General features: G+C 41.7%; 1 protein-coding gene across 1 annotated transcript; it reads left to right on the top strand.

The window, feature by feature from the left end:
- The first annotated feature begins 2,861 nt into the window (after positions 1-2,861).
- On the top strand, positions 2,862-22,772 carry LOC130360579 (equistatin-like). The gene is made up of 6 exons (XM_056563103.1): positions 2,862-2,899; positions 3,522-3,579; positions 5,653-5,797; positions 7,208-7,255; positions 15,915-16,118; positions 22,422-22,772. The coding sequence occupies exons 3-6, from the start codon at positions 5,755-5,757 to the stop codon at positions 22,424-22,426; spliced, it is 300 nt and encodes a 99-aa protein (XP_056419078.1). The 5' UTR covers positions 2,862-2,899; positions 3,522-3,579; positions 5,653-5,754; the 3' UTR covers positions 22,427-22,772.
- The last annotated feature ends 1,386 nt before the right edge of the window (positions 22,773-24,158 follow it).

Genomic DNA, 24,158 nt, shown 5'->3' with positions numbered 1-24,158 from the left:
CCCGTGTGACGTCACGCTCTGCCCCTCAATGCAAGCCTACGGAGGGGGCATGATAGCTATCACGCCCCCTCCCGTAAGCTGGCATTGAGGGGCGGAGCATGACGTCACACGGGGGCGGAGGCGTGACGTCACACGCCGCCGGCCCTGCGGTTGACCGTAATCAGACCCGGAGCGAACACGCTCCAGGGACTAATTACAAACGGGGTACCCCGTGCATGATCCCGGGCGTCCCCAGCTGCGGGACTCCCGCGATCAGGCATCTTATTCCCTATCCTTTGGATAGGGGATAAGATGTGTAAGCACCGGAGTACCCCTTTAATATATTTATTAATGACCTTGTAGAGGGATTACATAGAAAAATGTCTATATTTGCAGATGACACAAAACTGGGTAGGGTGATTACCACAGAGGATCATAACATAATATTACAGAGGGATCTGGGGAAGCTGGAGGCTTGGGCACAGATATGGCAAATTAAGTTTAATGTGGATAAATGTAAGGTGATGCATTTGGGCCGTAAAAACAAAATGTACAATTATGTGCTAAATAATAAAACATTAGGTCAAACTTCTACCGAAAAAGACTTGGGGTACTGGTAGATAGTAAACTCTACTTTAGCAATCAGTGCCAGGCAGCGGCTGCCAAGGCTACCAAAGTAATGGAATGTATCAGGAGAGGCACAGAGGCTTGGGACAAGGATATAGTTTTGCCTCTGTATAAATCACTAGTCAGACCACATATGGAGTATTGTGTCCAATTTTGGGCAACTGTATATAAGAAGGACATTGTTGAACTGGAGAGGGTGCAGAGGAGGGTGACAAAGATAATTAATGGTATAGGAGAATAACAGGACCAAGACAGGTTATCAAGCTTGGGGTTATTTAATTTAGAGAAAAGACGTCTTGGGGGCGATCTGATCAAAAGGTACAAATATATGAAGGTACAGTACAGAGATCTTTCTAGTGATCTTTTTATATCTAGGCCAGTAACCATGACAAGGGGGCATCCTCTATGTCTAGAAAGAAGGCTTCACCATCATCACAGGCAGAGATTCTTTACTGAAAGAGCAGTGTGACTATGGAACTCTGCCGCATGATGTTGTGATGTCTGACTCAATAAACAAATTCAAGGGGGGCTGGATGTTTTTCTGGAGAGTAATAACATTAGAGGTTATGGATAGTAGATTTACTGGGATAGAACATTTATCCAGGGATTTATTCTGATTGCCATATTGGGGTCGGGAAGGAATTTTTCCTCTCACTGGGCAATTGGCATCAGCCTCAATGTTTTTTTTGCCTTCCTCTGCATCAGCACGGTAGGGTTTTGGGTTGAACTCGATGGTCGCTTGTCTTTTTCAACCTTGCAAACTATGTTACTATGTTGCCCACACACGTCAAACGTTGCGATCCCTGCAATCGCTAGTCAGCCGTCCATCCAGCAGATTCAACCTTTTCTCTGCATAGACTTATACTGAGAAGTGGTTGGATTTGACTGACAGCCAGGGAGTGAGCAGTATGTTACCATGAACTTACCAGCTTATAATTAGTGATCCCATTAGGTCTCAGGAGTGCAGTCAAAACTTTTGACATTTGTGGACTACATGTGAATGTTTTTTTTCTAATAACAGTAACCCTTTAAAGGGGTTGTTCTAGCTCATCCTCTTCCTTTTTCTGGCCATCAGTCTGTTTGCGGCACAGAGATAGTCAGAAAAGCAGGTAGCAGCCTAAGTAGGAAAGTAGAGCAATTTATGTAACTCCCATTTACTTTGATGGGAGTTGTGTAAATGGCGTAGTTCTGCAAGCTACACTATGTAGGTTTTACAGTTACGTAAATAGAGTAGCCAGCTGATCTATGCCATTCCTGTAACTCCCAGTAAAGTCAATGACTCTGATAAGAGTGTTGTGTAGGTTTCCTTGTGGGTTTTAATTCCCTACAATTTATTTTCCAAGGTGTATTTACTAAGGTTTTCCTACATTTTGCACTTTTCTCTACATTTTGCTTTTTTTTTTTACACATGCTCTGATCTGTAGGGTTTTCCTCAGCTCAAATCTGTGGAAATCTTAGTAAATATGTTGGGTTTTTGGGAAAATGTCAGGAACATGCCCTGTTGCGGTGGCCCCTCCCCCTTTCCCTAATGGCCACGCCCTTTTTTCGGGTGGGTAAATCGGGATTTTTCAAAATTTTGGCGCAAATTCTGGCGCAGACAGAATTTCTTTTGCAATGCGCCAGAATCTGGCACACAACCAAACAAAACATGTTGGGTTTGCAATAGTAAATGCAGGCCAATGGGTGTAATGTGGATTGCCTATCTTTCCTACTTCTGCTGCTTCCAGCTTTTTTGGCTTTTCCGACCACCTCCGTCAGCCGCAAACAGGCAGGAGATGGACAGAAAAAGCAAAAGGACAAGCTGGAACAACTCTTTAAGGATTTTGTTTTTAAAATAGGTTGCCCTCTTTGGTGTTTCCAATATACTGTTTTTTCAGGGTCTCTGTATAGTTGACATGGTTCTCAAAAACCATCTGTTCAAAAGGCTAAACCAAAATGGTGGTCTTTCCCTTCCTTCACTGAAAATCATTGTGAACATTTTTCATTTGCATTAAATGATCACTACATGCCTAGTTAAATTTGTTGAGGGTTATAGTCACATTTTGGGGATTTTCTTTGTACTGGACCTTTTGGGACTCAATGAATGCATCATGGTGTCTTAAACTATTCCAGCAAAATCTATCTTTCAAAGCCAGATGATGGCCCTTCTCTTTTGAGCCCGGCCATGTGTCAAGAAAGCAGAAAATAGCTCCATGTGGGTATTTCTCTACTCAGAAAAACCTGCACAACAATTTATGGTGGGAGTGCCTGCCATAATAAGAGCTAGGTACAACATATTGGACACTAGAATAATGTAATTATGAAACAATTTTGCAGCAATCTTATCAGAGTGCTTTATGTTTTTTTTTTTTTTTTTGTTTTGTATGCAATGTTTTTTTATTCAGTGTCATTACAGTGACACATATTTGCATAGTTTTTCTTTTTACTTCTTTAAAAAAAATGAAAGCACAAATTGCTTTGCTTGCTGTGCTCTGACCCTATAATCTTTGTCAATTCTATGCCAACAGAGGTGTGTGATGCCTTTTATTTATAGCTTTTATTGTTACCATTTTGGGGTAAATGGTTGTTTTTGCTTGCATTTATTTATTTATTTATTTTTTTGGGGATGGGAGGTGACCAAAGGTGTCAGATGTATCACAGGGCATTCAAAGTGCTGGATAAATAATTATATATTTTAAAAGCGATACCAGATAGGTAAAATGTTTTATAATTAAGATTTTTTTATTTGAAATATGGATAAAGGGGAGATTTGAATATTTATCATTTAGGATTTTATGCTTTATTGCCCTTTATCATTCTTATAACCTTTTTAGTCCCCATAGGATATTTGGGGATTTCTATGCCTGATTATTTGAACAATACACTGCTGTACTTACTGATATTAGTGTACTGTCATTTTACTATTTTATTTATAGAATTCCTATTGTGGCAGCCTGCAAGGCCTATCAGGCAACCAATTGGCACCTGGCGAAGGTATGGGATGGGGGGGGGGGGGGGCAATCAGAGTCCAGAAGGCATGTGTATTTCAATGAATGATCTGATCGCCCGCAGCGCTGCTGCGGGGATCCGATCATTCAGAACACCGCATGGAGGTCCCCTCACCTGCCTCTGTCCGGCTCTCGGCGTCTTCTGCTCTGGTCTGTGATCGAGCAGACCAGTGCAGAAGATCACCGATAACACTGATCTGTTCTATGTCCTATACATAGAACAGATCAGTATTAGCAATCATGGTATTGCTATGAATAGTCCCCTATGGGGACTATTCAAGTGTAAAAAAAATGTAAAAAAAATTTAAAATGAAAAGTAAAAAAAAAGGGAAAAATCCCCTCTTCCAATAAAAAAGTAAAACGTCCGTTTTTCCTATTTTACCCCCAAAAAACGTAAAAAATAAATTTAATAGACATATTTGGTATCGCCGCGTGCGTAAATGTCCAAACTAATTAAAATAAAATGTTAATGATCCCGTACAGTGAACGGCGTGAACGTTAAAAAAAATAATAAAAGTCCAAAATTGCTGCTTTTTTAATACATTTTATTTAAAAAAATTGTAAAAAATGTATTAAAAGTTTTTTATATGCAAATGTGGTATAAAAAAAAGTACAGATCATGGCGCAAAAAATGAGTCCTCATACCGCCGCTTATACGGAAAAATGAAAAAGTTATAGGTCATCAAAATAAGGGGATTATAAACGTACTAATTTGGTTAAAAAGTTTGTGATTTTTTTTAAGCACAACAATAATATAAAAGTATGTAATAAGGGGTATCATTTTAATCGTATTGACCCTCAGAATAAAGAACACATGTCATTTTTACCATAAATTGTACGGCGTGAAAACGAAACCTTCCAAAATCAGCAAAATTGCGTTTTTCTTTTTAATTTCCCCACAAAAATAGTGTTTTTTGGTTGCATCATACATTTTATGATATAATGAGGGATGTCATTACAAAGAACAACTGGTCGCACAAAAAACAAGCCCTCATACTAGTCTGGCGATGAAAATATAAAAGAGTTATGATTTTTAGAAGGCGAGGAGGAAAAAACGAAAACGTAAAAATGAAATTGTCTGAGTCCTTAAGGCCAAAATGGGCTGAGTCCTTAAGGGGTTAAAGGGGTACTCTGGTGAAAAACATTATTTATTTATTTATTTTTAAATCAACTGGTGCCAGAAAGTTAAACAGATTTGTAATTTACTTCTATTTAAAAAGCTTAACCCTTCCTGTACTTATCAGCTGCTTTATACTCCACAGGAAGTTATTTTCTTTTTAAATGTATTTTTTATCTGACCACAATGCTCTCTGCTGACATCTCTGTCTGTCTCAGGAACTGTCTATAGCAGGATTGTTTTGCTATGGGTATTTGCTCCTGCTCTTGACAGATCCTGAGACATACAGAGGTGTCAACTTCCTGTAGAGCATACAGCAGCTGATAAGTACTGGAAGTATTAATATTTTTTAATAGAAGTAATTTACAAATCTGTTTAACCTTCCGGCATCAGTTGATTAAAAAAAATATATTGTTTTTCACCTAAAGTACCCTTTAAAATATGTAGGGTAGGATGTCCTGTGTTAGATTCTGTCCACTGTATTGCATGCCCTGGAGATTTAATAGCTTTCTATATTGTAGAAGGTGGGGACATTGCCTACAACCTTATTTTTGTCTCATTCGTAGGACTGATGAAGCAGACTAATGATATGTCTCATCCACCAGACTGAGGATCAGATATACAGTAAATAAGGTTGTAGGCAATATTCCCATGTCCACTCTGTCCACCCTGTCTAGAACGCGGTGATTTCCATCTTGACACGAAAGAATGGGCATCAGAGTAAAGAGAACCCCCCACTCTCTGAATTCTTCATACTGTATGTGATAAGTCTCTCCTGATAAGGAGAATGTTCCTGTATTAGGAAATGAACAATGTATACGGATAATAGCTGGATGTAGCTGGATGTAGCTAACTGGCCAAACATTAGAAGAATCTTATAACGTAAAAGGAAAAAACATGTCTCTGCGCCAAAACCAATAAAAGTGAGAAACATTTATCTAGATCATACAAGAACAAAGGATCTACTCTTTCAGCCACTCCCGTTTTCCTATAAATAACAGACAAGCTGTAGCATTGTATAGGACGCTTCTGTAAGAACTGAAGATGACTCCTGCTTTCCAAGTGCTACTATGTCTCTGCATGTTGGGTAAGCACAGATATGCATTACTATGTGATCGTACAATACAACACTTAATTCATGATGAAACATGTAAAACACATTTTAAATGTTTATGTCTCTAAATAGGTTTTATAGATTTAAGTAAACTTTTGTTTAAAGGAGAACTCCACATAGACATCTTATCCCCTATCCAAAGTATAGGGGATAAGATGTCTGATCCCTGAGGGTCCGTGACTCCCCATGATCTCCGGGCTGGCAACCCGACATTCTGAACATTTATGTTCAGAACACCGGCTTTAAGCGGTCTTATTCATGGCATCATGCCACTCCCCCTCCATTCATGTATATGGGAGGGGGCATGATGGCTGTGTACTTCTGCTCCGTACATAAATGATCAGAACGCCCGGGGATCCCAGCGGCCGGACCCCCCCATGCCTTTTGATAGGGGATAAGATGTCTGGAAGTAGAGTACCCCTTTAAGGCCAGAGGCCTGTGATATCACGGTCACACCCCGCTCATGACGTCACCACCATGCCCCCTTACTGCAAGTCTATGGGAGGGGGTGCGTGACAGGTGCAGCAGGGTGCAGCAGGGAGATCGCAGGGAACCCCCGAAATCAGATGTCTTATCCAGTATCCTTTGGATAGGGGATAAGATGTCTAGGGGCGGAGTGACCCTTTAATGTCTATGAAGCGAGTGCAGGAGCAGTGCTTGCAACTGATAACAGTTGTTCTCAGCTATCAATTAGGAATATAATCCTGCCAATTTAATAACTCCCTAAGTCATGTGATCAATAGTGATCAATGCACTTAAGGACATCAATGATGTCCATGCACCGGATGTCTGGGGTGCCGCAGCCGAGATTGCGGCTATCAGACATCTTATCCCCTATCCTTATACACTCTGGTGTATTTTGGATGTACAGGTTTGCCCTAAATCGCCTACGGGTTAAAATGTTAAATTTAAAAATACATTTCAGGGCCCCAAACATTGACATGTGCAGGGCTCACTGTACATGTCTTATGAGTGCTGGGCCCTTGCTGAGTAGCTTCTTCGCCTGACAGGTCCACTTTCTAGTCTGACTCCTGATAGCAGTAACTCCTGTACTGCGCTAATGGTAACTATAGACTTTGGCAACTTAAAGTGTCCTTGTCACTTTCAAAAACTTTGTATCACATGGACATGTTAAAAGTTTTGATCAGTTGGGGTCTGGGTTAGAATGGTGGACTCAGAACACAGTTATTTAACTCTAAGACAAGCACGGGTCCTTTGTCCTAAAATCACCTTTAACATAAACACATATACATTTTAACATTTACGTTTTTATGTTTTTGTACAAATCTGAACCTTTGACACTTTTACACAGGCTTGGATTTGGATTTTCTGAAATAATAATGTGTTATTTTAATGATTAATCCTTATTGTGAAATTTTCTAGGGCTGAGCTTGGCAGCACCGAAACCGGCTCCAAACCGTGAAGCCCGTGGTAAGTGTTTTTTATTTTAAAATTATGTCTGGGTTCAAACACTTATAACTGAAATAGGACCATTATATTACTGGAGGGTCCACTTCCTGAAAAAGTCTAAGAGGTTAAACCAAAATTATAAATCACCAACTCACAACTTTTGATCAGTATCAATACTCGGGAGATAAAAACGTAACTTTTATCCTTCTTGACAGATAAGCCAAAGACAAATCAACCACAAAAATTATATATACCCTAAAATCTGTGTACATGGAATAGGTCTCTGTTATATAGTCGTCCTCTACCCAAAATTATTGGTGATAATTATAAGACTGAATATGACAGGGAGAAGGGGGAGAAAAGTGCAATATATATCTCAAGTCACACACCCCTATGTCCCTGCCTTTTGAGGGACCCACCTCCTTAACAGGGTGGCCTCAACCTTGGTAATGGTCCCTTACCTGTGGTTAAGTAAAGGATAACAAAAAAAACAAAACTCACAGGATAGAGAGAAAAAGCTTTTTCTTATACATCTGGCTTGGGAAGGATCTACTATCCCAGGGACAGTGCAAACCCAACAGCCGATAAATATCATAAAATTTATATATATAATATATATATATATATATATATATATATATATATATATATAAAGACCCAGACATCTAAATGTACATGTCTAAAATGCATATGTGCTTAGACAATGCTTCTGCAATTTGTGCAATTTGATTGGTTGCTCTGGGCAACTGTACCACTCTTCTACAAAGGTTTTGATAAATTTCCCCCATAGTTTAAAAGAAAAAAGCTGTAACTCCATTAGACAGCCCCAAAGACTTATCATTGGGCTATCAAGAGGAGCTGGATGGAGATCACTGGAAGCTGGGGAGTGAAGTACGCTATCGAACAAAATCTACCTGCATGTCTAATGATCGATAGGGGTCTCAGTGCTGGTACAGGTAAAGACTTTTGAAATGTCAAAAAAAATTTTTTAACAACGGGGACATTTTAAACTAAACTGAGGGTTCCAACAACAAGACCCCTTGTTATCAGCATGTCATCAGGGATCCTTCAAGCAAAACGCAGAAGGTGCAAATAAAGAGTAATGGGCAATGGAAAATGTGCAAAATCCAGCTTCCTAAAACTGTAATGTTTATTTCGGTCATTAAAAATCAAAAATCAACAAAAAAGTGCATATTAAAAGCCAAGAGAAACACTGACGCATTTCGGTTTGTAAAAAACCTTAATCATAGCGGTATCTCTCAAGGAGAGAGAATGGTTTATATATCTGTTCAAAAGTCAAACCAACAGTGTTGGTTTGACTTTTGAACAGATATATAAACCATTCTCTCTCCTTGAGAGATACCGCTATGATTAAGGTTTTTTTACAAACCGAAACGCGTCAGCGTTTCTCTTGGCTTTTAATATGCACTATTTTGTTGATTTTTAATGACCGAAATAAAGCATTGAAATTTTAGGAAGCTGGATTTTGCACATTTTTCATTGCTAATTACCTGGGAACCGGCCCTCTACCTCTCCGTGCTTCCTTGCTAGGCTTACAGATTCTCCAGGATTGAGATGTGATTATACCAGATGGTGAGCTGACTCTACTCTTTTTTCTCTTTGTATTGCAAATAAAGAGTAATAGCTTTATTCTTTAACCTGTGTGCCTGCTAGTTTCAAAAAAAAAATTTCCATTAATAATTTTAGTCTCAAATATAATGCACTTAAATCACTAGACCATTTTGTTTTTTTTTCACATTGTGTTATTATGTGTTTTAACCCCTTAAGGACTCGTCCCATTTTGACCTTAAAGGGGTATTCCTGGAAAAAACTTTTTTTTTTTTTTTATAACAACTGGCTCCAGAAAGTTAAACAGATTTGTAAATTACTTCTATTAAAAAATCTTAATCCTTTCAATAATTATCAGCTGCTGAAGTTGAGATGTTGTTTTCTGTCTGGCAACAGTGCTCTCCGCTGACATCTCTGCTTGTCTCGGGAACTGCACAGAGTAAAAGAGGTTTGCTATGGGGATTTGCTTCTAAACTGGCCGGATCCCAAGACCCCTTTAAGGACCAGCCCAATTTTCAATTTGCACTTTAATGTTTTCCTCCTCCCCTTCTAAAAATCATAACGCTTTCAATTTTGCACCTACAGACCCATGTTATGAGTTAACAGTTCTTTGCCTGTTAACTCATTGTGTCCTTACCTGCTTCCCTGATTTGTGCTGTGTTTTGTGTATTTTGCTCTTCTCCTGGTTCTGATCCTTTGGTTTGTCTTGTTTACCCTTTCCTTGCTGTCTTGGTACCTTTTTTCCTGACTGTTGCTGACTAGGACTGATTGACTCTTCTGACGCCCCTGTACTTAGTCCAGCACAGGGACTGTCATCAAGTTATGGACAGCTGTTTAGGGTAGATCGTCCAAGTTTAGCTTGGTACAGTTAGTGGGGAAAGTTCTAGAACTGGACTGTTCCCTACTCCAGAAGTGACAGAAACATTTTAAATTAACAGAATACTCTGCTTAAAAAGCAGCTTGCCTGTCCAGTATCTTCTGTGGTAAACTATCAGGGTACAAAAATCCGTATATATGGAAGATTCCTCTAAAACTTAACTTTTAATGCAATTCAACCAGTGATTGAACATAATGTTAAAACCCATGTCCCTTTGCCAGAATGTTTCCAATATATTGTCCCCTCTGTAAGGAGCTTACAGTGAGGACAATACAAAGACAGGGGATTGCCCCAAACAGCCAATAAAATATTTGTTTAGCATGGATAAACATTTTAATTCAGACCCCAGAATCAGACCCCAGTATAAAACAACCCAAGAATCAGACTCCAGTATCACCACCCTACATAATATAGACCCCAGAATCAAACCCCACTATAATACAGACCCCAGAGTCAGACCCCAGTATCACCGCCCTGCAAAATACAGGCCCCAGAATCAGACCCCACTATAATACAGACCCAAGAATCAGACCCCCCCCCAATATCCCCACCCTGCATAATACAGACCCCAAAATCAAACTCCACCATAATACAGATCCCAAAATTAGACCCAAGTATCACCGCCCTGCAAAATACAGGCCCCAGAATCAGACCCCACCATAATACAAACCCCAGAATCATACAGACCCCAGAATCACCACCCACCATAATACAGACCACAGAATCACCACCCATCATAATGCAGATGCCAGAATCACCACCCACCATAATACAGACCCCAGAATAAGATCCCACCATAATACAGACCACAGAATCACCATCACCATAATACAGACACCAGAATCAGTCCTCACCATAATACAGACTCCAGAATCACCACCCACCATAATACAGACTCCAGAATCAGACCGACCATAATACAGACCCCAGAATCAGACTACACCATAAAACAAACCCCAGAAAAAGATCCAGAGCTGTAGCTGGCTTCTTTTGCGCCCGAGGCAAGACCAAAAAATTACGCCCCTTCCCCCCCCCCCCCAATTTTGACACTTATCCCCTATTAGTTAGATAGGGGATACATTTTTTTTTAAACCGGAGTACCTTTTTAAAGATATAGTAATTAAGTAGGAAGGTGGGTGGGATGGTGGTTAGGTGGGTTGGTTGGTTAGGTATGTGAGGGGTAGGCAGATGGGGGTAGGTAGGTGGGGGGGGGGGTAGGTAGGGAGGTGGGTTGGTTAGGTATGTGGAGGGGTAAGCAGATGGGGAGTAGACAGGTGGAGGGTGGTAGGTAGGTTGGTTTTTCTGTGGAGATCCTAAGTTTCCTACTTTTTGCTGTTTAATTACCCATATAGTGGCATTGGTACCCCCCTTACCTCCCAAGACTCCACCCCCCCCCCCCCATATTGTGCATCCCCGCGGCCTGTGAATGGGGATAAATATAGTGTGTGCATTGCTGCTCTCCAGGGGCACACGCAGGATTATCACATAAAATAATACCTCCACACCAGGATGACATATTTCTACAGCAGTGACTAATACCATCATACTGTTATTAAATTAAAAAAACACTTTACAGAGTCCAATATCACCACCACCATGTAAGAGACAAATAATTGCACCATACCATGACCACTACCATTACCACCATATAGTGACGGGATAATGTTACCATACTGATAGAGACCATTATCACCAATATACAAGGGACAAATAATTGCACCACACCATCACCACTATCATTACCACAATATAATGACGAGATAATACTGCCATACTTATACTAAATATAACCACGGTACACAGACCGGAATCACCAATAAAACAACAAAACACAGACCGGTATCGCCAATAAGATCACTATACAAGGTATAAATAATACCGCCACAATATGACCACTACCATTACCACAATATAATGACGGTATAATATTACCATATTGATACTGAATAAAACCACTGTACACAGACTAATATCCCCCCATACAATGCCCACATAGTACTGACCTAGGCTCTACACAGCCTCTACAGACCGTATAAGTGATGATATACAATTACACTAGGTGACATTGTCTGTGGTAACAGTCGTTCACTTTTTCTTTTTCTTCTCCATCTGGCCCAGACCATCATGTTGATTCTTCCATCCACAATTCGTCTCCACAGAACCTACCAGACAAACATTTTAAAATCCACTTTTTATAAGCACCTATAGCGCTTCATACATTAATAATAACTCCTTGGTGTCTCACACAGTAGAGTGGGTAGATAAGCAGATTGGGAAAAGAGTAGGTAGGAACCCCCATTAAGTAGATCCCTTCACATGGTTACCCCCATTACCCTGGTGCCCCACGTAGGTAAGTGCCTGTAGGTAGGTTCCCATGTAGATATCTGTTGGTATTTACTCACTGTAGGCAGTAGCAGCCTCCAATATGTAGGGGTTACTGTAGATGGTAGTCCCCTTTTATTGAGTTGAATTACCCAGTATATAGTTGCAGCCCCCCTTATATAGTAGTAGAAGCCCCCACTTAAAGTATTAACAGCCCCAATTTAGGTAGTAGTAGCAGCAGCTCCCCTAGGTAGTAGTCTTAGTAGAAGCAGCCTTTAGGTAGTAGTAGTAGCAGCTCCCTTTAGTTATAAGCAGCCCACTTTAGGTAGACAGTAGTAGTATACACATCTATCATACATACACATCATACATACAAACATCACACATATATACACACACATACATACATCCGTCTAGCTTACACACATCTATCATACATCTATCATATATACATCATACATATACCACACATACACTCATCATACATACATACATACAAACACCACATATACATACACACATCATACAATCTTACATCTAGCTTACACACATCTATCACATACACACATCTATTATACATGCATTACATACATAAACACATCTATCATACATTACATACATACACACATCATACATACACACATCCTACAAACACACAGCATACATACACACATCCTACAAACACACAGCATACATACATGCACACATGAATACTACACACACATCATGCATACATGTCATACATACACCCACCAATACCCCCCCCACATCATACATTACATAAATACACACACATCATACATACAGACACCATACATACACACAGATCACACATATACAACCCCCCCAGCCACTCACCCCAACCCATTCCCCCCAGCCATTATCCCCCCCCCCCCAAGCCATTATCATTTACAAGCATCCATCACATACACACATCCCCCCACAGCCATTATCCCTCCCTCAACTACAGTCATTATCCCCCCCCCATGGGGCATCTTAAGATGATACACTTATGTGGGACATGTAAATGATACACTGTTATGAGGATTCCTTAGATAACACACTTATGGGGGATCTGTGAATGACACTCTTATGGGGGAACTGTGAATGACACACTTATGGGGATCTGTGAATGACACCCTTATAGGGGGTATGTGAATGACACATTTATGGGGGAATCTGTAGATAACACAGTGATGGGGATCTATAGACTGACAGAGACCAGAGCCTGTCTCTGGGGCAGGAAAGCTGCTGTTAGGCGACTTACTGGTCTGTAACATTGACCCCTGACCTCCTCCAGAAACCTCACTGCCGGCGGTACAGAGTGACCCCCCCCCCCCCACCCCACCCCCATGCTGCCAGTCAATTTTCTTCACTACATTGGCAGAGAGAAGAGCACAGCAGAAGATTAAGGTGACAGCAAAAGAGAGAGAACCTCTGTAGAAGTTCCCAGCAGGTAGGGAGAGGGAGGGGGAGGGACACTTCCTCCCATGTCCTTGGCCAGATATTTTTGCAGCCATGGCTGTTTTAAAGTGATAGTGTCCTGGGACTGCCCCCACGTCGTCACCCGTTCGCGTGTCACTCAAAAGCACCCTGCTTGCCAGGGGTTGCCGACCCCTGTCCTAGAAAGTAATCTGCTAAGGAGTTGCTGTCCTTACTTCAAGTTACAGTCCAGCAAGGATACCATCTACAGTCTTGAGTATTACAAGCCCCCCAGGAGGGATTTCTCAAAAACTGTAAAGTTGTGCAAGGGCTGTTCTGCCTTTTACTTCATATTTATTTGGCCTCTGGTCAGACCAGTGCTAGCCTCTCTGCCAAGTCAGGGAGAAATTCTAAGGCGTACTCTACGGGTGCTGTTTTAGGCTGGGTTCACACTGCGGAATCTCCGGGCAGAAAATTTCAGCCCGGAGATTCTGATTGCGGCCAGCACTGACTGAATCATTTGGCGCTAGGACCGTGTGGACACTGCAGAATAGACTGCAATGTGTTCCGTGAGTATTTCCGCCTGAAGAATAAGCAACGCCATTCTTCAGGCGGAAATTTCCAAGAGGATTTTCCGTTCACAAATTCTGCTTCACAAATTTGTGAACGGAAACACATTCACTATACTATACATTTTAGCAAGCGGAATTTCTGCCTGCAATTTCAAAGCGTAATTGCAGGCGGAAATTCCGTAGTGTGAACCTAGCCTTACAGATCACTGCCAAAAGAGTATACCAGAGTCTTTACATTGCATTACACCACAGTTTATTACCCGTGAAGATCTTAGTACAGCTCTGCTTTCGGATATTAGACATTACAATTTTCAAGTTGGAGGGCCTCATTTACTAAGCTGAAACCGACCAGTTTTTGTCTGGTTATTTTGGTGCAGAGTGTCTGAGACATGTCTGCGCAAGTCTGTGCCAGTATGCGACAGTGTGCTCCTGGAAAATCCAACGAATCCGACATTGCACTGTGAAAAGCCAAAAAGGGTGCGTGGTCTGTCGCAAAGTGGGCGTGGTCAGCCCGAAAAGGGGCGTAGTTTCACAACCTGACCATTTTACTATTGATTTCACAGAAAATCCTGTGGATAAATGGCTGGAAATATCCACCTGGAAAAAACTGGTCAGAAAATGTTCCTGACTTTTCCCAATAGTAATTAGAGAGGAATCCTGCAAGTCTGAAACAACTTTTCCCACTAGTAAAAACCTGACACTCTTACTAAATGAGGCCCAGAGAGTCTTTAACCCCTTAAGGACACATGACGTACTGGAACGTCATGTGTCCACTCCCGATCTATAACGCAGGGCCATGGCTAATAGCGCGCGGCATTGATCGCTGTGCCGTGCGCTATTAACCCTTTAGACGCAGCGGTCAAAGTTGAACGCCGCGTCTAAAGTGAAACCGAAAGCATGCCGGTTAGCTCAGTGGGCTGTTCGGGATAGCCGCGGCGAAATCGCGGCATCCCGAACAGCTTACAGGACAGCGGGAGGGCTCCTACCTGCTTCTTCGCTGTCCGATCGCCGAATGACTGCTCAGTGCCTGAGATCCAGGCATGAGCAGTCAAGCGGCAGAATCATCGATCACTGGTTTCTTATGAGAAACCAGTGATCAATGATAAAGATCAGTGTGTGCAGTGTTATAGGTCCCTATGGGAGCTATAACACTGCAAAAAAAAAGTGGGAAAAAAAAGTGAATAAACATCAATTAACACCTCCCCTATTAAAAGTTTGAATCACCCCCCTTTTCCCATTAAAAAAAAACACAGTATAAATAAAAATTAAAATAAACATATATGGTATCGCCGCGTGCGGAAATGTCTGAATTATATAAATATATTGTTAATTAAACCGCACAGTCAATGGCGTGCGCGCAAAAAAATTCCAAAGTCCAAAATAGTGCATTTTTGGTCACTTTTTATATCATGAAAATCAATAAATCCTATCAATGCAAAAATGGTACCGTTAAAAACTTCAGATCACGGCGCAAAAAATGAGCCCTCATACCGCCCCATACACTGAAAAATAAAAAAGTTATAGGGGTCAGAAATGACAATTTTAAACGTATAAATTTTCCTGCATGAAGTTATGATTTTTTCCAGAAGTACGACAAAATCAAACCTATATAAGTAGGGTATCATTTTAATTGTATGGACCTACAGAATAAATATCAGGTGTCATTTTTACTGAAAATTGTACTACGTAGAAACGGAAGCCCCCAAAAGTTACAAAATGGCGTTTTTTTTCCAATTTTGTCTCACAATGATTTTTTTTTCCGTTTCACTCTAGATTTTTGGGCACAATGACGAAAATGCAAAAACGGAAAAACCCCCGGTCCTTAGGGGGTTAAAGCATCACTATCATTTGTAAAAAAAAAAATGTTTCAATCTGTAATATAAAGCAAACCTTTTTATATAAACTGTATGTCTTTTAGCAGCTGATACCCCCTGCTTAACGGAACACAGAGAAAGTCTTAAATTTGGTAGACCAATTGGACGGTATGTGCCTCAGTGTGATGCACAGGGTAACTACACCCCAAAGCAGTGTTGGTCTTCAACTGGTCGCTGTTGGTGTGTTGATGCTAATGGTGGAAGGACAACTGTGCCAACAATTGGATCACTAAACTGTCCAGCCCATGGTAAGTTTTTTCTATAAAAAAAATAACCCTGTGTTCAAACATTGTAAAATTTTAAGACAAAAACATCCGTAAAATTGGCATAAAAAAATATATTTTTTTCTTAAAGTGTAATGATGTGTTATGCAAAAATCTATGGAAAAGTAGTTTAAAAATATTAAATTCCAATGTACAGTAATTCTTCCTTTCCTCAGTAGTAGTGTTGTAAGGGATCTGAACACTTTCTGCAGGGTTCCACAATATTGTGTCTCATTTTGATCCTCATTTTTGTTATGATTTGGTGACTTTTGGTTAGCATTTCTTTTTCCAAAACCAGGAGTTAGACTGAAACACAGAAAAAAATTGCACATCTTTCCATTATAGTTTTTCTCTGTGTTAATTTCCCTCCTGATTTTGTTAAAACTACTGACCAAAATAAGGCCTATAGTAAGTCTCAAAATAATGTATATAAACCTAGCCTTAAAGGGGTACTCCAGCTCTAAACATCTTATCCCCTATCCAAAGGGGTCTGATCGCGGGGGTCCCGCCACTGGGGGACCCGGCATTCATTTAGAGCGTTGGGTGTAGCACCGGAGGCTCGTGACGTCACGGTCACGCACAGCTTATGATGTCACGGCCACGCTCCCTCAATGCAAGTCTATGGGAAGTGGCGTGACGGCCTCATTTACTAAGGCTTTCCCGAATAGATTTTTTTAGGGTTTTTTGTGTTGCATGTGTCGTGTGCGAGAATTTCCTACAAAAAATCCAAAAAGCCCTACAAACTCTCCACTTTGCTCAAAACCACTTTACTCAGAAAATGGCCATCAGGGAAAAGGAGTGTGTCTGCAAAAATTTACTAATTACTTTTTTGGAGTTATATTGGCCTTGATTTACTAAGAGTGGAGTGTAGTTTTCTTTGGGAGTTTTAATTCCCTACAAGTTTTTTCCACAGTACTTACTAAGGTTTCCCTACATTTTCCACTTCCCCTACACTTTGCTTTTTTTTACACATCCTCTGATCTGTCGGGTTTTCCTCAGCTCAAATCCACCACATTTTCTGTGGAAACCTTAGTAAATATGTCGGGTTTCTGTAAAAATGTCGGAGACACGCCTCCTTTTCAGCAGCCACGCCCACTTTCCCCAGGTTCTCTCAGTAAAATGGAGAGTTAGTCGTTTTTTTTTTTCAATTCTGGCGCAAATTCTGACGCAGACAGGATTTCTTGCACAATGCGCCAGAATCTGGCATACAACCCGACAAAACATGTCAAGTTTACAGTAGTAAATCAGGGCCATTGTTTCAGTGTGAACTTTGTTTGATTTGCATAGTTCCCTTTTTTTAGGTGGTAGGATCTTTTTACATTCTGTGGCAATAAATCTCTCTTCAATCTGCGGCCTTTGTCCTCTACACAAATTTTTTTTTCGCCTTATACATTTTAAATGCCTATTCAGTAACTTTTTGAATTAGTAGTTTAAACATAGTTCCAATTATTTATTACACCCCCTAAGATTTTATTTAGCCACATACAGTAGGTTTTCTCTTGTTTTTAACATGTTTATTCCCATAGGGTATATATTGTTCCTAGGACCTACCTAAGATGATCTTAAAAGTGTTGTATTTACAGCAGGTGAAATAAGTATTGAACATGTCAATATTTTTCTCACTAAATATATTTCCAAAGGTGCTATAGACATGGATTGTTACGCCAGATGTTGGAAACAAATCAAATAATCCATACATACAAAGAAACCACAGCAAATAAGCTCAAAAATGTATGTGTGAAATGACACAGGGAAAAAGTATTGAACAAATAAAGAAAGGGAGGTGCAAAGAGGCATGGAGAGCCAAGACAACAGCTGAAATCTATCCGTAGTTAAAAAGCAATCCAGCCCCTTGTCTGTGCACATTATAATAAGCTGGTTCAGTCTCAACTGATGGCTACAAAAAGTCTCATGGTATTTTTTGTAGGCAGGCTGGGGACAATAGTAAATTAAAGGGGTATTCCAGGCAAAATCTTTTTTTATATCTATCAACTGGCTCCGGAAAGTTAAACAGATTTGTAAATTACTTCTATTAAAAAATCTTAATCCTTCCAATAGTTATTAGCTTCTGAAGTTTTCTGTCTAACTGCTCAATGATGATGTCACGTCCCGGGAGCTGTGCATGATGGGAGAATATCCCCATAGGAACTGCACAGCTCCCGGGACGTGAGTCATCAGAGAGCAGTTAGACAGAAAACAACAACTCAACTTCAGAAGCTAATAACTATTGGAAGGATTAAGATTTTTTAATAGAAGTAATTTACAAATCTGTTTAACTTTCCAGAGCCAGTTGATATTTAAAAAAAAGTTTTGGCCTGGAATACCCCTTTAACTCGTTCCACTGGATAACCCCTTTAATATACACTTTTCTCCCTGAATTAGTTCTGAAATTCTGATATAACAAATTCCACTGGTTAACCCCTAACATAAAATAATGTGGCGCTGAGTGGCGTCCACCACCGCCGTGACGCCAGTGCTCATAGGAACGACCCAGTGGCCGAACAACCGACCTAGCCTCAGGCTCTGGGCCGCATCACCCCATAGACTTATTTATACTGAGAAGCACAGGATCTTTGTGCAAGATGTAGATGTGAGACCATGGCTGTTTTTCTCCAATTGATGACTTTTTGTGTTTTAATTCCTGCCACCATAGGCGTGTGCACGGGGTGTGCCGGGTGTGCCCAGGCACACCCTAATCCAGTGGCGTTGCGACCCGGGTGCGGCCCGCACCGGGTGACACCAAGACGCTACGCAGCCCCCCCCCATCTGTGCCCGACCGTCCTTCACCAGCCCAGATCCCCGCTCCCCCGCTGTGCGGTGCGCCTGTCCGTACAGCGCACAGCGCTGCCTCCTACTCCTGTTTGTGCCCCGCTCCGCTCTAGCTCACCTTCAGTTGGTCCGGTCATGTGACGGCGCGTTACTGCCGTCACATGACCTTCAGCAGGACGTCACGCTGTATTCAAGGAGACCGGCCCCAGAGCATGACGTGACGGTACGCGGCTCGCAGGATTACCTGCCTACTGGGTCTGGGGGGAGGGGGTTAATCTGGGGGGTACTGCATTCCTACAGGGGGGGAGAGGGGGTTAAACTGGGGGGTACTACCATCCTACTGGGGGGGAGGGGGTCATCAGGGGGGTACTACCTTCTAACAGGGTGGGGGGGATAGGGTTAATCTGGGGGGTGCTGCATTCCTTCAGGGGGGGAGAGGGGGTTAAACTGGGGGGTACTACCATCCTACTGGGGGGAAGGGGGTCATCAGGGGGGTACTACCTTCTAACAGGGTGGGGGGATAGGGTTAATCTGGGGGGTACTGCATTCCTACAGGGGGGGAGAGGGGGTTAAACTGGGGGGTACTACCATCCTACTGGGGGGGGGAGGGGGTCATCAGGGGGGTACTACCTTCTAACAGGGTGGGGGGATAGGGTTAATCTGGGGGGTGCTGCATTCCTTCAGGGGGGGAGAGGGGGTTAAACTGGGGGGGGTACTACCATCCTACTGGGGGGGGGAGGGGGTCATCAGGGGGGTACTACCTTCTAACAGGGTGGGGGGATAGGGTTAATCTGGGGGGGAGGGGGTTAATCTGGGGCCCCGAGTAGGCAGGTAGTACCCCCAGATTAATACTGCACCTAATGTGGGGGAACTATACTGCACCTAATGTGGGGGAACTATACTGCACCTAATGTGGGGGAATTATACTGCACCTAATGTGGTGGAGCTATACTGCACCTAATGTGGGGGAACTATACTGCACCTAATGTGGGGAACTATACTGCACCTAATGTGGGGGAACTATACTGCACCTAATGTGGGGAACTATACTGCACCTAATGTGGGGGAACTATACTGCCAGCCTAATGTGGGGGAACTGTACTGCATCTAATGTGGGGGAACTGTACTGCACCTAATGTGGGGGAACTGTACTGCACCTAATGTGGGGGAACTGTACTTCACCTAATGTGGGGGAACTGTACTGCACCTAATGTGGGGGTAACTATACTGCATCTAATGTGGGGGGAACTATACTGCACCTAATGTGGGGAACTATACTGCCAACCTAATTTGGAGAACTATACTGCCAACCTAATGTGGGGAAACTGTACTGCACCTAATGTGGGGGAACTGTACTGCCAACCTAATGTGGGGAACTATACTGCCAACCTAATGTGGGGGAACTATACTGCACCTAATGTGGGGGAACTATACTGTACCTAATGTGGGGAACTATACTGCACCTAATGTGGGGAACTATACTGCACCTAATGTGGGGGAACTATACTGCACCTAATGTATGGTAACTGTTCTGCACATAATGTAGGGGAACTGTACTGCACATAATGTGGGGGAACTGTATTGCACTTAATGTAGGGGAACTGTACTGGTGCAGTACAGTTCCCCCACATTAGGTGCAGTACAGTTCCCCCACATTAGGTGCAGTACAGTTCCCCCACATTAGGTGCAGTACAGTTCCCCCTCATTAGATGCAGTACAGTTCCCCCACATTAGGTGCAGTACAGTTCCCCCTCATTAGATGCAGTACAGTTCCCCTTCATTAGGTTGGCAGTACAGTTACCCCACATTAGGTGCAGTACAGTTCCCCCACATTAGGTGGCACCTAATGTGGGGGAACTGAACTGCACCTAATGTGGGGGAACTGTACTGCCAACCTAATGTGGGGGAACTGTATTGCAAACCTAATGTGGGGGAACTGTACTGCCAACCTAATGTGCGTGGACTTATACTGCACCTAATGTGGGGGAACTATACTGCACCTAATGTGAGGAACTATACTGCCAACCTAATGTGGGGAACTATACTGCCAACCTAATGTGGGGGAACTATACTGCACCTAATGTGGGGGAACTATACTGTACCTAATGTGGGGAACTATACTGCACCTAATGTGGGGAACTATACTGCACCTAATGTGGGGGAACTATACTGCACCTAATGTAGGGGAACTGTTCTGCACATAATGTAGGGGAACTGTACTGCACATAATGTGGGGGAACTGTACTGCACTTAATGTAGGGGAACTGTACTGGTGCAGTACAGTTCCCCCACATTAGGTGCAGTACAGTTCCCCCACATTAGGTGCAGTACAGTTCCCCCACATTAGGTGCAGTACAGTTCCCCCTCATTAGGAGCAGTACAGTTCCCCTTCATTAGGTTGGCAGTACAGTTACCCCACATTAGGTGCAGTACAGTTCCCCCACATTAGGTGGCACCTAATGTGGGGGAACTGAACTGCACCTAATGTGGGGGAACTGTACTGCCAACCTAATGTGGGGGAACTGTATTGCAAACCTAATGTGGGGGAACTGTACTGCCAACCTAATGTGCGGGGACTTATTCTGCCAACCTAATGTGGTGGGACTTATACTGCACCTAATGTGGGGGAACTATACTGCACCTAATGTGGCGGGACTTATGCTGCACCTAATGTGGGGGAACTATACTGCACCTAATGTGGGGGAACTATACTAACTGTGTGCGTATATATATACATATATATATGCACGCGCGCAGCGTGAGTTTGTGCTTTAGGGTGCACACCCTAATGCAATAGGCTGCGCACGCCTATGCCTGCCACTGTGTGTTATGGTTCCTGTCAGGAAGCACAGTTTGTGTTATAATTCATGTCAGGGAACACAGTGTGTATTATAGTTTATGTCAGGAAGCACAGTATGTGTTATAACTCATATCAGGGAACGCAGTATGTGCTATGGTTATTGTCAGGAAGCACAGTATGTGTTATAATTCATATCAGGGAGCACAGTGTGTGTTATACTGTATATCATTTCAGGGAGCACAGTATGTATTATAGTTCATGTCAGGAAGCACAGTGTGTGTCGCAGTGCCAGCCCGGAGATCGCAGAGGGTCCCAACGGCCGGACCATCTGCTATGAGACATGTTATTCCCCGTCCTTTGGATAGGGCACAACATGTCTAGGGGTGGAGAACCCCTTTAAAGGAAATGTGTTATGAGAAAATGCATGCCTAGAAAACTCTCAAATGTGAATATTGTCTTCTCCAGACTATTGTGCCTATGTCCATGGGAATGTTGTAAACCATGTCTCTATATGCTGTTAAAACAGCTCAGGCAAGATGGCTGCCCCATAATAATGTACAAAAAATGAAATAATGTAAAAGATTAGCATCAGAAACTAGAACTGGAGTAGAAAAGGATATTTTTAAGCAGCTGGTTAAATTACAATTTAGGCAAAATATTTACTTTAGGTGAGGTGTTACATAATGTAATAATTTGTTTTCTTCTTTTCATATCTACAGGATAGTCTTTGCACCTTCCATCACTGCAGCGAAGACTTAGTAATGGAGATACTGAGCTGCCACCATTCCTCCACCATTCTTTCATTCCTTCATCCTACACAATTTATGTCCAATAAATATTCTGATAAATATTTATATATATACTGTTAATTCATTTGTTAAACATAAGACTATCTTGCTAAATATTGGTCTGTTGTATTCAAATGGGTTAATTTGCTTGCAAAAAGTAGAAAACATACTGTAGATTGTAAAGCCATTGGGGCAGGGTTCTTTCTACATCTGTCTTTTATTCAATTCTTGTTTATTGTACTTGCTTCTGTCTCATGTTATGTGCTTAACCCTTTATCTTATGTTCAGTACTATGGAATGGAATGGAAATAGTAATAAAAGATACAATGCTTATGCAACCTCTCTCCACCAGACTCTCTCCCTAACAGTCTTTCTACCTGATTAGCACTTAGTAATGCAGCAAATATTTTTGGGCCTTGGGTATAAAGGGTCAGAGCAGTATCTATCTGTTCAGCCAATCACTGAATGGCTGAGATGGGAAACCATTGCAGCTAAAGATTGGCTGAGAAGGCAGATCCTGTTTTAACATCTCGTCTCAAAAGCAGGGAGAGGATACAAGCAGTGGAGGGAGACCTCAACGGGGGATCAGAAGTAGGCGAGTATAGTTTTTTTTTTTTTTTTTTTTTTAACCAGTTGTATATATATATATATATATATATATTCATATTTCTATATATGTGGTAGTTTTGAACAAACAGGATGTTGACAACATTGTGGAGTTAAGTGGGTTTTCCAATTTTTTTCACAATTTTTTTAATGATTAGAAGCAGATACTGAAACATGTTCTTTTTTTTCTAACTAATTCTATTTTCTGATTGTAACTTTTTAATTACATTTTTAGTACATTATTATGGGTGCAAAGGGTGCAGCCTTCTTGCTCAAGCAGTTTTTTTTTTCAATTAAAGCCCCAGAAACATATACACAATAGTCTGGCCCAGATCCTATTCACTAAAATGAAAGTGTTTTTTTGGCTCTTGACCTGTGCAGAGGTTACTAAACTACTACCTTGCGGCCCAATGACACATGTAAAGGTAATACAATATACAAAAAAATAACCCCAAAAGGGGTTAAAGAAAACCTCTATGTTACATGTGTCACACTATTAGTAAAACTTTACTTTTATTATGAACAAAATAATATGTAGGTGAGGAATACAAGTATTAAAAACACAGCTCCACTGTACTCATAAATGTTTGTGTGATAAGCCATAAGATAAGATCGGTTGTGGGTGGGACGACCCAGTCTGAAGGATCTCTACAATTGGGCTGAATGTGCCTCAAATTGTTGTATATTCCTGAAGCTCCGGAGTCACTCTTGGGTGCTCCCTGATACAGAGATCGCAATAATCTCTATTCTTAGGCCACTTATAAATGTGGCAATTATTCGATCTTTTGGCCCATAGGAGGTAGGAGGTATTTGGGAGGTCCCAACCCTAAGCACCTGCCACCTGCTATGCACCGCAGGTGTGGGCTATTAAACTAGACCTCATTGGTGATTTTAGTTAAACATAAGATACAGTGGAGTTGCTGGTTAAAATACAAAACTGTCACACCCCGACATGTTTCACCACTTGTGTGGCTTTATCAAGGAGACAACTGACAGCAATGAGTGTCAGGGCCAAATGAGCCTTTTGTAAATGGTGTCTTATCTGTACACCAATGTCACCTC

This window comes from Hyla sarda, chromosome 3, assembly GCF_029499605.1.
Source record: "Hyla sarda isolate aHylSar1 chromosome 3, aHylSar1.hap1, whole genome shotgun sequence".
Lineage (NCBI taxonomy): Eukaryota > Metazoa > Chordata > Amphibia > Anura > Hylidae > Hyla > Hyla sarda.
Note: the sequence above shows the minus strand (reverse complement) of the source record. Positions and strands in the feature narration are given on the sequence as shown.

Coding starts and splice junctions, on each gene's coding strand:
- LOC130360579 (XM_056563103.1), top strand. CDS start 5,755: ATGACTCCTGCTTTCCAAGTGCTACTATGTCTCTGCATGTTGG. Junction 5,798..7,207: donor ACTATGTCTCTGCATGTTGG/GTAAGCACAGAT, acceptor GAAATTTTCTAG/GGCTGAGCTTGGCAGCACCG. Junction 7,256..15,914: donor TCCAAACCGTGAAGCCCGTG/GTAAGTGTTTTT, acceptor TATGTCTTTTAG/CAGCTGATACCCCCTGCTTA.